The 17,662-nt window shown below is 42.4% G+C and overlaps 1 protein-coding gene across 4 annotated transcripts in view; it reads right to left on the reverse strand.

Annotated features, from left to right (window-relative positions):
* Positions 1-17,662, reverse strand: part of TAPT1 (transmembrane anterior posterior transformation 1) — an 82,277-nt gene that overhangs the window by 45,160 nt on the left and 19,455 nt on the right. For all 4 annotated transcript variants that reach the window (XM_044417701.1, XM_044417702.1, XM_044417704.1 and 1 more), the window contains exons 2-3: positions 16,401-16,531; positions 2,884-3,002 (exon numbers count right to left, since the gene is read on the reverse strand). In XM_044417701.1, coding sequence (XP_044273636.1) covers positions 2,884-3,002; positions 16,401-16,531 — 250 coding nt within the window. The remainder of the gene's footprint in view (positions 1-2,883; positions 3,003-16,400; positions 16,532-17,662) is intronic.

Genomic DNA, 17,662 nt, shown 5'->3' on the forward strand with positions numbered 1-17,662 from the left:
TAGCTGAAAAACTAGCTCAAATAATAAAAATGTATCTGGCAGCCCCGCAACAACAAAAACAATTAATGAATGTACTCTCTCCACAAATAATTTGCCAAATGTTGGAGATGCACAAATACAACGGAACAGGAAACAATCTAAGTACGAAGCAATTTCCTTGAAATGTGTTTATCTAGCTAAAGAGTCTGGATGCTGAAATGTGGCTATATGAAGTTTGCATTTCACACCATAACATTTATGGTGTTATGGATAAGGATTAACCTAAAAAAAGAGGATTTAAAATGTTTTCCAAGCAAAGAAAGGGTATACAATTTTGATTTTAAGAAGGTACAAGAGACTAGAATAACAGAAGTACAGAAGGAAAAAAAAGGAAGGTAGGAGATAGAGAATACTTAATCTTTATGTTGAGATTTTAAATAAACAGAATGAAGGGAGGAGCACTTTTAATTTCTACACAGAATGGAATATGATGTTGTGCATATAGGAAGACCTTTCAAGCAGCTCAAACAAACCAGAGGGAAAAATGCCCACATAGTACAGGAAGATGATGACCACCCACCCATACAATTATTTCAGACCTTCATTTCCTAGAACAGTGTTGCATAAATATCCCAATGTATATTCTGCATTAATACATTTGTACAGTGATTGTTTTCTGTTTAAAACATACAAAAATCAAGAAATATAAAAGAGCATTTTTACTGTGAAAGGAAAAAAAATATATAGTGCATCAAACTCACATATTCAGCACTTACGCAACACCCCCAATTAAAATATTTTATGAAACAAGTTGCTTATCAAATAAAAATGTATTTAGGGAGATTTCAAAATGGATATGTTATTCTGTAAAAAAGCCATAAGTAAACTGAACCTTTGTACTGTCAATCCTACAGAAAACAAATGGTTGCTAAAACTATTCTTTGATGTTTGTACTTAAGACTTCTGCAATACCTTGGATAAGCTGAAGTCTAAGCTGCCAACTTCAGCAGCAGATTTGCAAGTGTCTGTTTCATTTTTAACAGTACAACCCTCAGTTTATATGGTGGCAACAATTTAACTTTTATTTATACACAATACCATGATTTAAGTATCACCTTGACTGCAGGCACCTATAACATTGACTGCAGGCACCTTCCTAGGATTAGGAAGGTTAATCTGTAAGGTGACTGATCTATGAAATAGACTATAAATGGATTCATCTTTCTTTCAGCAGAAGATTTAATAAAATTATCACACTGCTGAACAGAACATTGCTTTGGCTTGTAAGCCATGTTTTCATGTATGTTTGGCATCTCTATGCTTAAGTCCATACAATGTAATCTGATGGTGTTTCTTAAAAGTTTTATTAACAATTGAAGATTTCATCTATTCTCTTTTTTAAAATTTCTCACTAATTTATGAAGTGATGACACTGAGGACAAGCTTTATAGACAAAAGCTGTACAATGTAGCAATTTACCATAGAATGCATGTAATTGCTCAATAAGGTCATCTTTTTACCATCATTCCTTGCACAATAAGAAATCAAGTCTCACAGTGTAGCAGGATGATACATTTGCTTGGTTCAGAAGGTGCTTACATTGCACTGTGGTCAATTTCCATTTGGTAAATGGTAATCTGTTTTTACCCATAATTTATAAAGCTCAGAAGAAATTTAACAACATCATATTCAAATTATTTTTCTAGACTAGATTTGTAAATAGATTTGCAATTCTGATTATAAAACAATGAACAGATTACAAAAACTTTGTTTAGAGGGGCTGAAACAGTTTACATTATAATATTCACAGTATTCTACACCATTGATGCTGAATGAGTCTTGTAAAGAGACATCTGAAATACATTCTATTGAATCATCAAAAAGTACAGAGAGAAGTGTTCTTTAGCATGTCATTTACTGCTTTTTTAGAACTTTAATGCACTCAAGATTTAAATAACTAAAGTATAGTTCAAATGATGGGATTGGAGGCATAACACCTAATCACTGTAAAGATTATACTGCAAGGTAATCTACACTTATGATTTAGTGCATGAGATATACAACTTGACTGTTGAAGATTACAAGTCGTTAGCTGTAGAACCTTGCATTTAACTATTTTTAATCTGTAATATAGGTTCTAGCACAATACACTCTTGCTACATATTTCATTTAGCTCAAGAATTCTCTTTGCCGATAAAAAAGGAAAACATGATTTTTCATATGTAAAGAAGTCTAATTTCAGAACTAGACAACTCCTGTATCATCACTATAAGGTCAATATGCCTAGGCATCTTCCAGGTAGAACTAAGATAAGCATCTTACCTATTTTAGCCCTCTGATATCATTGTCATCATATCTGATCAATAAATAATAATAATAATAATAATAATAATAATAATAATAATAATTTCATGTCTTTTTCCATTCAAGGAAATCCAGGCAGTATACATAATTCTCCTCCTCCTCTCAGTCTTATTCTGACAATAGAAACCCTGTGAGAGTCTCTGAATGGCTTAAAGTCACCTCTCAGCACCATGGCTGAGAGAGAACTAGCATCTGGGTTTCCTCAGCCCCAGTCTCCCCCTCTTTAACGACGACACCACCACCAATGGTTCATTGACTTATAATTTAATAAAATAAAACTTAGGTATGCAGCATGCCCTTGACTCATGCTACTGGTTCAAATATTCTATAGGTTCTCCCACAATTTCCTTAGTGCTAAATGGAACTGCAGTGGAGAAAAGTCCATAAGTGAAAGTTGGGGAATCGTGGGTTTGTTTCAGATGGAAAGTGTTGACACTTTTAAATCAAACCAAGTCTAAAGCCATGCTGATTAACATAGCGAATTAAAAACAAATTGATATAAAAATTAGCAACACTTTGCAAAGGAATAAAAAAACTTACCACAAGCCGTAACAAGGCAATGTGATGAACCTGAACATTGCCAGAAAAACTCTCAATGGAAGAAGTGTGAAAACATACAGAAAAGCATCCAGGCACAAAAAAATTCCAAAAATCATCAACTAGAGAGTGAAAAAAGCAAGAAAGAAAAATTAGGATAATTATGTCATATTTTAAGAATTCCTTAATGACTAATACAATTATAATCATGTTTCTGCTTACCACAAAGAGACAGCCCAATTAAAACAGTTCATAATCTTAGACAAGGCACAGAACTCTCTGAAGAACCAGAAGTAACAAGCTGAAATACTAAATATTTCTAATGGCTGCTAAAACAGACAAGTTCTCACAATCTTGCTGAACCTTAGTAAGAAGAGGTCAAGCACTTAAGGAAAGTAATTTGAATCTATGGCACCTCCAAAGAAAAGTCATGGTGGTGAAGTTTCTTATGGGCTCCTCAAGCACTATTTGCTTAGCTCACTGAATTTAAGAAACACACTGTGCACTTGGAAAATGTTCAGAAAAATTCTGCTCCGCATGATACAAGCATTCAAAGTTTGCACATTTTCATGGTTCAGAGATTGCAACTGTTACACAATAGATTAATTACTCTTAGATACAGTTTCAGATCATCAACTTCGACCTTGCATTCATATTACAGTGAATAGTCTTTCTGGACTAATGAGACACAACTTTAGCAGAATCCATCTTAATTCTCTTTTCTGCAAGTTTCCCCTCACATGTGCAATGTATAAAATAATATACAATTTGATTGCACCTCATATTCTTGAATGAGAAAACAACTGTAAAAAAAGGAAACCTTCCAACCACCAACTTCGTAATATACACTGCAATTATGTATTGGGGTTGTTCAAGCAGCTACTCAGTTGATGCAAGAAGACAATGAAATCCAAAAGGTTTAGCCCAAGTGAACTGAATGTGCACTATAATCTAAAATCTTTTACAATGTGTATGTTTCTTTACAGAGAAACAGATGTGTAAAATACTCCCTGAAGATAATAAAAGTGGATACAGACTAATGATTTTCCAACTACGTGTTAACTTCTTAATGAGGAAGTGAGTAGTGCTATACTACGCTGAGATCTGGGCTACTGTTTAAAAAGGTAAGGCCGGGGTGAATAAAAATAATCCTAAAATAATTTTCCCCTACTTTTCAGTCAAGATTAGCTCCAAAAGTGGTGCACAATTAAAATTTACAAAGAAACACAGTATAAACTACAACCCGAATACAGTTGAATTCTGGGCATGAGGGTCAAGCCCTTATTTTGAATGTCAAGCCCTTATTTAATATTTTAACTGATATAATTGCTATAGCATATAAATTGGGTGAGGTATCCAGAGCACAGTTTTGTCAGTTTGTTTAGATACGTTTCAGATGATAGACCTTAAGGACCCTGACAAAATGCTCGGATAAGTCTGTGCCATCTATTTCATCTTGGGTCCTTGTTCCTTTTAGCTTATAAAAATCAGTGGGGAGGAAAGAGCCAGGTGGGCCAGGCAGGTGATCAATGCCTCTTGCATTGGGCTATCTGAAAGAGACCACTCCTGAAAAAACCTTCCCCAGAAGCAGGAAATCTTTTATCATTTAAGGCCAGTGCCAAATGTTCCCTTCCTGGGTAATGCTCCGGGTTAAGACCGATTATCTCGACCCAAATCAGTCAGGTTCAGGTAGGATTTTGGCATGGAAACAGCACTGACCACCTTGTATGATGACCTGTATTGGGAGAGATGGAGGAAATGATACTGGGCCTCACAGTGGCTTTCAATACTATTAATCATGGATTCCTTCTCAGGTAATTTTCAGTTTCACTACTCCCATTTAAGATGAGTTTGTAAAGGCCAAACTTAGGAATGTGTAAGGAATTTGATAACGGGTAAAAAAAATTGATAGAGTTTCACAATTCAGCTCCACAGATTCTAGTTCATCAGCCCTGTGCTGGGGTCAACTTGCCATGTTGGGAGTCAAGCCAAATCAAAGGAAGGACAAATTTGTCTACTTTTCTGACCTTGTGACCTTGCATTTAAAGGGTATTTTTGAGGGGTGGGGAAGGCAGGAGAGCAGCATCAGCAGGACAGAAAACCTTCTCATCACCTCTCAGGTTCCCCTCCTTATTCTCCCAGAAGGCTGAAATTGCTGTGCAAAGGGTGCCTGCAATCCTCTGGTTTTAGAGGGTTATGGGCAGCTTCACTGGATTGCATCCTTGGTAACCTCAATTTTTTCATCTGTTTCAGCCTGGAATTATAATTGAGTTTGAAAAGAAATCTTCTGGAAGAGATCTACTTTCATTTTGTAGGCAGACAATGCTGAACAGAATTTTGAAAAAGAGTTTGGCTCTCCATCATGTAGACTAAAAGCTTTTCTAATCAGTAGTCTTCATTGACCTCACTCTATATTTTTATTCTATCTGAAGTTTTCACATACTGGCAAGTATTCTATTTGTTCTAGAGATATCTGCATTGCAGCCTCTTTCTTTCCAAATAATGTGTCAACTTCAATTCTTCTAAGTATTCATCCTGAGTTTTTAAAAAGTAGTAAGTAGTAGTACCTTTGGTACTTCTTTACATGATAGAACGCATATCTTATGGTATTCCAGGTTTATCTGACAAAATGTCAGCATTAACTCCTACTTTATTTATAAAAATAATTAATCTATAACTACATAATTGTGGCTAGAGTTAAAACTGCCTTAAAATGGAAAGCAGAAGAAAATTAATATTTGAAAACTAGAAGAATAAGTTAGTTGACTATGTAGTAATAATAAGGTTAACTAACTATGTAGAAAGATAACCAGCCAAAGAAATTCATGATATGGCAACTGCATTGTACACAACTTCTTTTTAACATGGATAATAACAATGGAAAAATATTGTTATAAAGAGAATAGAATTCTTGAGAAAATTGAGGTTAGAAAATTCTGCAATGAATTTTAACTAAGTTCCAAAGAAAAATGTGACTGTGTAGAAAGGATAGTAATTGTTGACTTACAGTGACTTTTTAATATTTGATATTCTTTGTAACATTTGTTTAAGAACTCTTGGTGTTACTCTGTAGTTTTTACTTGTATTTTTCTTTTTTCTTTCTTCTTTTTTAACTTTACTGTTATTAAAATAAAATTTGGTGGAGCTCATTGCTGGAGTGCTATTTGAGTTTGCAGAATGACTCCACAGGAAACTGTCCTAAGATAAAGTTATTTACAACAGTTCACAGCTCTTTGTCCTTTATTAAGTATATTTCCAATGTTGTTGGTACCTACCTTAAAGTAAATCTACTGAATAGACCAGGTTGTGCTGGTGTTAGTCCTATTTAAGAGCAAAACCACTGGGATAAATTGCTTTGGAAATTTCATAAATAGGACACAGTAGAGAATATTATATTCTAACAATTATAAATTATGGAAGCTCTTCATTATTATTTATTAGATTTGTATGCTGCTGAACTGGCAAAACCCTAGTGGTTTACAGTGAAAAAAGTATAAAATAGCTTTATATTTTATAAGTAAACAGATCGTGTATTTTAATTTTCTCCCAAATGTCTTAAAAAACACAGCTTTCCCATGATTTCAACATTTTCAAAAATATTATCTAAAGTAACACTGCTCTTGTTCAACTTTGTCTCATAGAGCTACTGTAGCCTTTCCCTGAGAAGCTGCTTCTTGCTTCTTGCAAGGAATTTCATGAAAGCTACCTTTCAAAAGTGTCTAGAAGCTTCAAACGGAACAAAATCTAGCAGCAAAACAGCTGACTTCAAGCATGTAACACAAATATTACATCATAAGCAAAGGCTGCCAATTTGCTTTTCCTCCTATTTCACACTGTGGTATGATACCAGTGTATAGGGAAAAACTCTCATATCCCACATGAATCCACAATGACCTGGAGAAGCCCTCCTGTGCTTCCACTATGCTGTGAACTGTAGAGGACCTTTTCTACTGTAATGCTTAGATTATGGAATTTACTGCCCTGGAGACCCAGCAATCCACCTTATGCATTTAAGAAACACGGTGAAAACAATCTTATTTGATGCTTCCCCCTTGGTTTTTGCTGTTTTAAGATTATTGTTCCTGTATTGCTGATGGTGATTTGTTTTATTGTCCCTAATATTGTTTTGATATGATTTTATTTGTTTTTTTTTTTTGTGTTCTGCTCTATTTAGGCCAGAAAATGCAAGATAACCTAAATAATTTGAGTCACTTTTCTCTGCAGACATTTTTTAAAAGATTGTGAATGATGTTACATAGAAACAGAGTAAGTCAGAAGGGTCCTCCTGGAACATCTAGTCTGACCTCCGGCTCTAGATGGCTCTGCTCACGACATGCCTACCTTGTACATGTCTAACCTATCCTTGAACACCCTCACCAATGGGGCCTCAACCACCTCCTGTGGAAGCCCATTGCATACCCTCGGGGTGCTAAATGCCGGGAAGTACTTCCTGGCATCCAAATTGAACCTTGGTTCCCTGAGCTTGGCTCTATTGGAGCTCGTCCTGCCCTCCTCTGCAGGAAAGAACAGGTCTCTGCTCACCTCCATGTGACACTCCGTCACATACCTGTATGTAACCAACAGATCCCCTCGGAGTCTCCTCTTCTCCAGGCTGAAAAGACCCAGTTCCCTCAGTCTCGCCTCATACGGCTTTCCCTGCAATCCGGCCACCATCCTTGTGGCCCTACACTGCACTGACTCTAACCTGGCTATATCCTTCCTGTAACAAGGGACTCAGAACTGAACACAATATTCCAGTTGCGGGCACACCAGAGTCGTATAGAGTGGTAGTAATACCTCTCTTGATTTAGAAGCCATACTTCTAGCTCTGCAACGAAGGGTGGTGTTTGCCCTCTTGACCACTGTGTCACACTGCAATCAACCAGTACTCCAAGATCCCTTTCACAAGTGCTGCTCTCCAGCCACTTGTCCCCTAACCTGTACTTATGACACCCATCCCTATGGCCCAAGTGCAAGACAAGCAGGTTGCTTACCTGTAACTGATGTTCTTCGAGTGGCCATCTGTGCATTCACACATATGGGTTGCTGCGCCTGCGCAGTGCCTAAGCCGGAAGATTAGAAAGCTAATGGTTTTTGGCGGGAAAACTCCGCTCCCCTCCCCCTTCGTGGTATAAATAGAGCGGAGTGTCCGCCATTTTACTCAGTCTTGAAGACCGCACGTTCGCCCTCTAGAGGTTAAGAATAAAAGTAATGAGAAAACACAATTATATCCAAACGGCACTGATGTGAATTACAGTACGGGACTGAGAACAATATCTAGTCAGCAATATAACCCAACGGTACCGATGCAAATTATAGTACGGTACCGAGAAAAATGAGATCCACTCACCGACACCGAGTGGGGCCGGCGGGTGGGTTGTGTGAATGCACAGATGGCCACTCGAAGAACATCAGTTACAGGTAAGCAACCTGCCTTTCTTTGTCGTGGCCTCTGTGCATCACACATATGGGTGATTCGTAAGCTTACCACAGTCGGAGGAGGGAGGTGTCATCAGCAAAGAACGGATGAGGGAACAGCTCTACCAAAAGAGCAGTCTTGTCTGGCACGTACATCTAGCCGATAGTGCTTGGCAAAAGTACATGGACCAGCCCAGATCGCAGCTCTGCAGATGTCTTGCACCGAAACCCCTGCGGCAAAAGCGGAAGAGGTTGCTACTGCTCGTGTAGAGTGGCCTCTTGGAAAGACAGATAAGTCTATTTTCGATAGCTAATAAGCCAGGACAATAGTCTGGATGATCCAATTAGAGAGTCTCTGAGGTGATATCGGTGATCCCTTTTCACGCTCGGAGTATTTAACAAAAAGTCTATTAGTAGTACGAAAAGATTCAGTGTGGGATCTGTAAAAGGCCAAGCAACGGCGAACATCAAGCGTGTGTAGAGCACGTTCTATCGGGGTCAACGGCGATGGAAAGAACGCCGGCAGAACGATGTCCTGACTCAGGCAGAACGGTGTGGCCACCTTGGGTAAAAAGGAGAAATCCATCCGAAGGACGACTTTTTCCTTATGGAAGTTCAGAAATTGTGGGTCTATGCGGAGAGCACAAATTTCGCTAGCTCTCCGTGCTGATGTAACCGCTATGAGAAAGGCAGTTTTCCATGACACCAGGCGTAAGTCCACAGTTGCTAAAGGCTCGAACGGTGGTTTGGTAAGCGCTTGGAGCACTATGGAAAGACTCCACGTTGGCATGGCAGGGTGAATAGACAAATGTAAATTTTGTAGTCCCTTAATGTAACGCCGAACCAGCGGTTGAGAGAAGACTGATAATCCATGGATAGTGCCACGATAATGGGATATAGCGGCTGCATAAACTTTGATGGATGGTGGTTTAAGTCCCTTGCAAGAGAAATTGTAAAATATTGGTGACTGAAGCCGTTCCAGGGCAAAAGGAATGGCACTCTGCAAAAGAGGAGAATCTTCTCCATTTAGCCATATAGGAACGACGAGTGGACAGTCTCAATGCAGATTTGAGAATCGCCTGAATTTCTCTGTCTGTAGGCATCGGTACTGTGGCAGTTACTGTTGAATCCGAAGTCGGGGCCGCATATACCGTCTGTTGAGTAAGGTCACCCATAGGGTGAGGTGTCCTCGGTACCAACTCAGTGGCGTGAATCAGGTGATCCGCCATGCCGTCAGCTTCAGAGAGAGTATATCCGGATGACGGATTGCTCCTCCTTGTTGTGTTAACACATGCGGAAGAGTTGGTAGATGAAGGAACGTTCTTCTGGACAGCAGCAAAAGAGTGGCAAACCATGGTTGTCTCGGCCACCACGGAGTCACTAGTATCCCTGTGGCATTGTCCTGAGCTATTTTCGCAACCACTCTTGTCAGGAGTGGGATCGGGGGAAACGCATAAAAAGTCATGTTGCTCCAAGGGACCATAAGAGCGTCCCCCATCGATCCCGGCCCGATGCCCGCTCTGGAACAGTACAGGGTACACAGGCTGTTCTCTCAAGTGGTGAACAGGTCCACGTCCGGATAACCCTACAAGTGGAAGAGTTTCTCGCAAATTTGTTTGTCCAACTCCCATTTGTGGATTGTTGACATCTGTCTGCTTAATGTATCTGCTTCGACGTTTTCGGTTCCAACCAGATGAACTGCCATAAGCACGATGTTCCTCGGTATGCACCAGTCCCAAATGTCCATCAATAGGCGTGCTAAGGCTGGGGATTTTGTGCCCCCCTGCTTGTTGATGTAGAAAACTGCCGCTATGTTGTCTGATGCAATTTGGACAACTTGACAGCGTAACACAGTCTCGAAAGCCTTGAGAGCGTTGAAAATCGCCAGAAGTTACAGAAAGTTGATATTCCTTCGCCTCTTGTTGGTTCCAAGTACCTTGGACCCGAAGTCCCGAACATGCAGCACCCCATCCAAGGAGGGATGTGTCGGTGTACAGAGTTATCGTTGGCCGAGGTGGTCGAAACGGGGCGCCGATCGACAGGTTGTCTGTGATGGTCCACCATGTTAAAGTGTGAAGGATTGCAGATGGAATCCGAATCGGCTTGGTGGCAGGATCTTGTTGCGGTTGAAAAGCAGCGTTGAAAAACAGTTGTATGGGTTGCATACGTAGTCTGGCATACGGGACAATGGCAATTGCAGCAGCCATATGTCCCAGTAGTCTCTGAACGGATAAGGCTGGGACCGTTCCGTGTAGCCGAATCCGATGAATATGGCTGCATAAGGCATTCTGACGTTCCGGTGGGAGGAAGGCTTTTTCCTGCGTCGAATCGAGTCGTGCCCCGATGAAATCGATGACCTGCGTGGGAATAAGGGACGATTTGTCACGGTTAATGCAGAGACTGAGAGCATTGAGTAGAGCGCAGGTCATTTGTATATCAGACAGGAGAGCTTGCTCAGATTGCGAGACAATTAGCCAGTCGTCTAAGTATGGGTATATCTGTATTCCCCATGTCCTCAAGTGTGTGCATACCAGCGCCATACACTTCGTAAAGACTCGAGGGGCTGTGGCCAAGCCAAAAGGTAGGACGTTAAACTCGAACAGGTTGGATCCGACAGTAAAATGTAGAAAGCGTCTGTGTGAAGGATGGATGGAAATATGAAAATAAGCATCCTTTAAATCCAGTGAGGAGAACCAATCCTCTCTTTTCAATAACAGAAGGATATTTTGCAAAGTGGTCATCCGGAACTTCCTTGGTTTAATGTACTTATTAAGATTTCGTAAGTCCAGGATCGGATGAAGACCACCGTCCCTTTTCGGGACCGTAAAATATCTGGAATAGAATCCATGCAATCCTTCCGAGCAGGACAATTGTCGTATCGCTCCCTTGAGAAGTAGCTGGGAGACCACATCGTGTACCACCAATGAAGAAGGTGTGAAGCGGATCGGGCTCGAAGGAGGGATAACATCAAATTCTATCCTATATCTGAACTTGATGATAGATAACACCCACCTATCAGATGTAATGGACTCCCAAAATGGGGAGTCAGCCCTGGAGCCGGTTTCCAAAAGGGAGAAGGGAAGGTGCTGTTGGGAAAGAGAGGATGGTTCGCCCAAGCCATCAACGTGGGCATTTATCGGTATTGAATCGCCGACGGCCTTGGGAAAAACGCTGTTGTGTTTGCTGTCTCCAATGCTGCCATTGTTGATATTGCTGGCGAGGGTAGTTTTGCTGGTGCGGATAGTATGGTTGGTTCCGGTAGGAAGACCGAGGCCACTGCCACTTACGTTTTTGTGGGAGCTCCATGTGGCGTGCAGTTAGGCGTGATTCGTGAATTGCCTTTAATTTGCGGTCGGTCTTCTGGTGGAACAGACCGGTACCGTCAAATGGCATTTCCTCGATTCGGCGCTTCATCTCATTGGGGAAATTACAATTGCACAGCCACGCATTTCGGTGTAACGAGATAGCATTGACGAGGGCCCTTGAATCGGTGTCTACATGATGACGAGCGGTAGACGACTGTTTACTGCCACCTGCATCGCCTCCTTAATGAAAACCCTGGCAAGGTCCGCTTGGTGGTCTGGAAGGGAGGAAGCAACGTTATCCAGCTTCTGCATGATAAAGTACTGGTAACGTGCCAGTGTCGCTTCGTAGTTCGATATGCGCACGCCGAGTCCAGAGGCCGCATAGACTCGGCACGCAAGCATATCAATTTTCCTCCCTTCCTTGTCCCGAGGAGCGGTATGTCCCCTGGACTCCCTGCCCTGGGAGGATTCAACCACAAGAGAGTTTGGTTTCGGGTGACGGAGCAGGAAGGGAATGTCATCGTCACAAACTCTATACATGGCTTCATATCTGTGGGAGATAGCTTGTGGTTGGTCCGGTTGGTCCCAGGGCTGGACCATAGCCTGGCGGAGTGTAGTTATAAGCGGCAGAGCTATGGATGCGGACTGCTCTCCCCGAACGACATCATAAAACCGATCTGTGGAGGGGCCTGGCTGTTGATGAGCTTCGATTTCAAGCGAACGAACTAAGCGGGACATGAGCTCTGTGAAAGAGACATGTGGTTCGTCAGATGAAGCAGGCCCTTGGTATGTGACAGCCACATCGGGGGATGTGGAGTCGACCTCCGAATCCTCGGAGTCTTCCACGTAACGTGGCCGGTTTTCGCTTGAGGAGGAGGAGGTTTCAGGGGAGGTTGGGTGCCTCGTCTCCGTACGCCTGTAGGTGGATGGTACGTCCCTCGGGACCGATGGTGATCTATGATCCCGAGGAAAATAGGGATATGGTTGGTAACCACCCCAGCCGGGGGGAGCACCATATCCCAGGATCAACCAACTCTCATCTCGATGTTCGGATGAAAGGCTGCGACATCTGGGAGGTAATGGTGCGGCCACATGAGGTTCAGTCGGTGGCATAGGTGTTGGCGAGTGGTCCCTCGGCAGGGAGTCTCTGATCTCACCATCAGAGATGGACTCCCGAAACGGCTCCTCCTGTTGCTGGGTAGGCACGCTCTCAGGCCGAGTGGTTGGCCTGGGGGATCCCGGTGGAATCACCTGCATAACGAATCACCTGGTGGCTGTCGGTACCGAAAAGCCCGATGAACCTGAGCCCCGGTGTTTTGGGCAATCAGGTTTCTTGCTCTTGCGAGCGGGCTTATCCACCTTCTCCTTCCTCAACTTCTTATGGGTGGAATGTTTATCCAGAGAATGCTTGTGCTTCTCCCGTTTCTTAGCTGGGGAAGAAGGCAGTGACTGAGCCTCCATAGAAGCGGCGCCTTCGTCCGAAGGACGCTGCGGAGGATCGGCAGAGGTCGGGGAAGGACGCTTCGCCAGAGCGCTCATGGTGGAGGAAGAGCGCTGAGGAGGCGCAGACGAAGAGGAACCAGGCCATAGGAGCAGTTGGTCAGACTGCATTAATGCCTGATCCCATAGGAGCTTCCTGAGACGATTCTCCCTGTTTTTCCGTGCCTGCTTGGTAAACGCCAAGCAATGACCGCATTTGTCAGTCCTATGCCCCTCGCTGAGGCAGAGGAGGCACAGATCATGTGGATCAACTGGCGACATTTTAGATCCACATTCAATACATTTGCGGAATGCTGCCCGCTGCGCCATCGCGGAAAAATGAAGAAAAGAGGACAGTATAGAGGGTAAGATAATTTTTTTTTTGCTTTTTTATATATAGAGAGAAGAGAATTTAAGAAGAAAACGGACAGAATCGGGAAGAAGAACAAACTTGGAGCAAGAGGAGTTTAAGGTTTTTGAGAAAAAAAACAAGAGGCACAGATCTATAGTGAGAGACGAATAGGCATGAGGGACAGTGAACGGTGGTCGCAAAGACTGAGTAAAATGGCGGACACTCCGCTCTATTTATACCACGTTAGCTTTCTAATCTTCCGGCCTAGGCACTGCGCAGGCGCAGCAACCCATATGTGTGATGCACAAAGGCCACGACGAAGAACTTGCACTTATCCACAATGAACGCCATCCTGTTGTCTCCTGCCCACTTCCATAGTCTGTCCAGATCCTTTTGGATCTGGTTACCTGCTCCTCAGTTGTGGCCACTGCCTCCATTTTAGTATTGTCTGCAAATCTGATCAGCAGACTGTTCACCCCTTCTTCCATGTCACTGATGAAAAGTTTGAACAGAATCGGCCCCAGAACAGAGACGTGGGGGACCCCGCTTGTCACTGGCTGCCATCCTGATGATTCCCCACTAATGGTTACCCTCTGCTTTCAGTCAGTCAACCATGCCCTAATCCATCAGGCAGTGCATTGATCTATCCCAAAGCTCCTCAATTTCTCAACCAGGCACTTTGTCAAAGGCCTTGCTGAAATCCAGGTAAACCCCATCCACCGCATCCCCTCCATCTAGCCATCTCGAAACCTTGCCATAGAATTCCACAAGGTTTGTCTGGCAGGACCTGTTTTTGTGGAAGCTGTGTTGTGTGGCTGCCAGCCTCCCTTCCCTATCTAGCATCACTAGATCTCTCGCTATTATGAGCCTTTCCATTGTTTTTCCTACAGTGGACGTAAGGCTAACTGGTCTGTAATTCCCCATGTCCCTTCTACTACCCTTTTTGAAAATTGGGACCACTGATGCCACCCTCCAATCCTCTGGAACTTCACTGTTTTCCACAAGGCCTCAAAAATGGAGGCCAGTGGGCATGAGAGAACCCCTGCCAATGCTCGAAGTACTCTCGGGTGTAACCCGTCACGGCCTGGTGCCTTTGTAACATCCAGTGCCCTGAGGAGCCCCTCAACTTCTAGGGCAAGTGACTCTAATCTGTGCCCCTAAGTCCCTGGCCTCATCTAATCTCCTATGCAGATCTCCCCCATCCTGCTTTGGGGAGAACACAGAGGCAAAATAGTAATTTAGGATTTGTGCCTGTTGCCTCGCATCAGTCACTGGATCCCCTCCTCCTTGTTAAACGGTCTCACTATCTGACTCCACTTCCTCTTGCTAATTACAAGCTGATAGAAGCCCTTTTTGTTGCTCTTAATATTCTTTGCAAGTCTCAGCTCATAATCAGCCTTAGCCTTGAAAAGAACCCTTCTGCAACGGGCCTCCTCCTCCCGGTATACCCTTTTGTCTATTTCCCCAGCAGCCATTTCCTGTGGATGTTCCTCTTGCATCTAATCCCTCTTACCACCTTCTTTCGCATCCATGGCGGCACTCTCCTTCACCTCCCTGTCTTACTAACTACAGTTATTATCAAGTCTTGCACCTCCAAAACCTCCCTTTTGAGGGCCATCCACTCCTCCTCAACTCCCTTGCCTTCCAGTAACCTATCCTGGGAGCCTTTCTCCAGTCTGGCCTTCAGTAGGCCAAAGCTGGCCCTCCTGAAGTCCCAGCTTCTAGTATGTATGTATGTATGTATGTATGTATGTATGTAGAGTATTTGTATGCCTTCCCATTGCATAGTACTTGACCTGCTGTCCCTATTCCCCTGAAATCAAATGAAAGGATGGAGTGATCACTTGCATCCAGAGCTCCCCTAATCTGTACCCCATCTATCAGCTCCTCCGTGTTAGTCAAAACCAAGTCAAGGATATCCCACCCCTCGTCGCCTCTTGGACCCTCTGCATGAAAAACCCTTCCTCTATAGCATCTAGTGGCTGTCACCACCGAGTGAGTCTCCCAACTAATATCTGGAAGACTGTATTCTCCCATAATTACTGTCTCCCTCCCCCAAGATATTCTTAGAATCTGATCTGTCAGGAAATCGTCCAGGGTCTCAAGTTGACCTGGAGGGCAATAACGTACCCCCACTGTCAGGTCCCTCTCCCTGTCAAAACCCTTAGTTTCACCCAGACTGCCTCTACCAGATCCCCATCTGTGTTGCATTCTATCTCACTGCATCCTATCCTTTCCCTAACATACAAAGTTATGCCCCCACCCCTCTTTCCCTTCCTGTCCTTTCTAAACAGGTGATACTCCTCTATGTTTACATTCCAGTCTTGCCTTTCATCCCACCAAGTTTCTGTGATCCCCACCAGGTCATAACCTCCTATACCCAGGAGAGCTTCAAGCGCTTCCTGCTTATTATTACCCATGCTCCTAGCATTGGTGTACATGTACCTCAACTCCTTACCACAGCTTCCTTTAAACCTACACTGCATAGAACTAAGTTTAGCTATGCACAATCTGAAAAGGACAATTTGAAGGAATTCAAACTAGTTTGTGCTCTAGGCTAGAAAATATTACAAGCACAATGGCTGGCCTCTTTGTTTTGGATTTCTGTAGCATTTCTCAGTGCAAGAGATAAGCCACTTTTAAAAACTGAACCACTGCTTTTCTCTTTGGCAGTGGAATTACTGCAGAAAAACAACAAGTAAAGCTCTGGCTGCACATGCTGTTCTCTCTGGCCCACACATCATCTCTTTGGAACTGAGCCTACATACTCCATTCTGGTAACAGCATACATAAGACACCAATGTGACCACCAGGAAGTGAAGAAAGAATAAAATCCTCAAATTATAGAAATGAAAGACAAGTTAACAGAGTCTCTTTTTTTGCAATATAAGATGTTTACACTACACTGCATGCTTTGGAAGATAAAGTCAGATCCTGCATTTATTAATCCAAGTGAGATAATTTACCTTTTCCAGTTCTCTTGGTATTCGCATGCATGTATATACTCTTTCTCTCCGTTCTGTGTATTTTGCTTCATTATGTTCAAGGAAGTAACCCCTTGTTAGCTCTGCATTGATGAACCTCAACAGGGAAAGATCTGTATTAGGAAAGAACATTTTTAAAAAGAAAATTTTACAAACCAATTCTAGGCTGACAGTATTATTTATTAATTTCAAAACATCTCTTGCAATGAGGAGGGATCAGTTTAAAATAACGTAGAGACAACGCACATGCAGGTCTTGTGTGGGGATATCTCCCCTATGGGCCACCTCAAGCCCCTTCCTCGTATCTCCTTCTCTGACCAGAACCTCAGGGACCTAACATAGACCCTTTTGGCACTGTAGCCCACTGCACTTTGTAAGATGAACTCTAGCAGCTTTCTCTTCAAGCCAAGTGAAAAAGTGTGCAGAGAAATGGTAGTGCATATGTGTGTGTAAATGGGTTTTCTAATCAATCAGTATAATGTATAACTACATAGAGTTTACTCTGTCTAGGAGGGAACACTGTTGCTTTCTGTGTTTCTGTTTTCCATTTTATTTTTTTTTACACTGTCTAGCCATTGTGCCCAAATCCTGTTCTCAATCCAGGAATACAAAGTAGTTAACAAGCAAAAACTGTTTTTAGTTGTAGCACGTACATTTTTTTTTCTGGCTAGACACAACCAAGGACCCAGGGGATTCCAAAAACAATTCACTTTAACTTGTAGTTTTGTAATAAGATGCTACTGTTTGATGACTTGGATATAACAGGTGTCCTCAAACAAGGAAGTTGTGGGAATCAGAGCATGCAAACAGAAAGAAGAAGAAAAGTACAGCATACAATCCCAGGGATAGATGGAGCACTGTTTGGCACTATATAACAGCTTACATATAATGCCAAACCATGGTTTTGCCATCCTCAATTTGTTACAGGACCAATGATTCAAAGAGGTGGTAAAATACAACTGTTCCTCTGTTGCATTCAGACTTACTATTCAATTTTATAAATATTTTTTTAAATCTGCTTTTCCACATCTTATCTCCCCAGCTCTCCAAAACACTTTAACATGTTCACATGCTATGAACATGTTCTAAAATGATTTAGTTTTCTTTATAATATTCACATGGATACCCATCCCGTGATCTTTTCTGTGTGTACCTATGAACCATTCATCATAGGTAGCTTCTTTATTCACTTCAGTACAGAAAAATTATCCATGTGCATATTTCTTGACACATTAACCTCATGT

The sequence above is a fragment of the Varanus komodoensis genome, unplaced genomic scaffold (assembly GCF_004798865.1).
Source record: "Varanus komodoensis strain SLA01 unplaced genomic scaffold, ASM479886v1 scaffold9, whole genome shotgun sequence".
Classification (NCBI taxonomy): domain Eukaryota; kingdom Metazoa; phylum Chordata; class Lepidosauria; order Squamata; family Varanidae; genus Varanus; species Varanus komodoensis.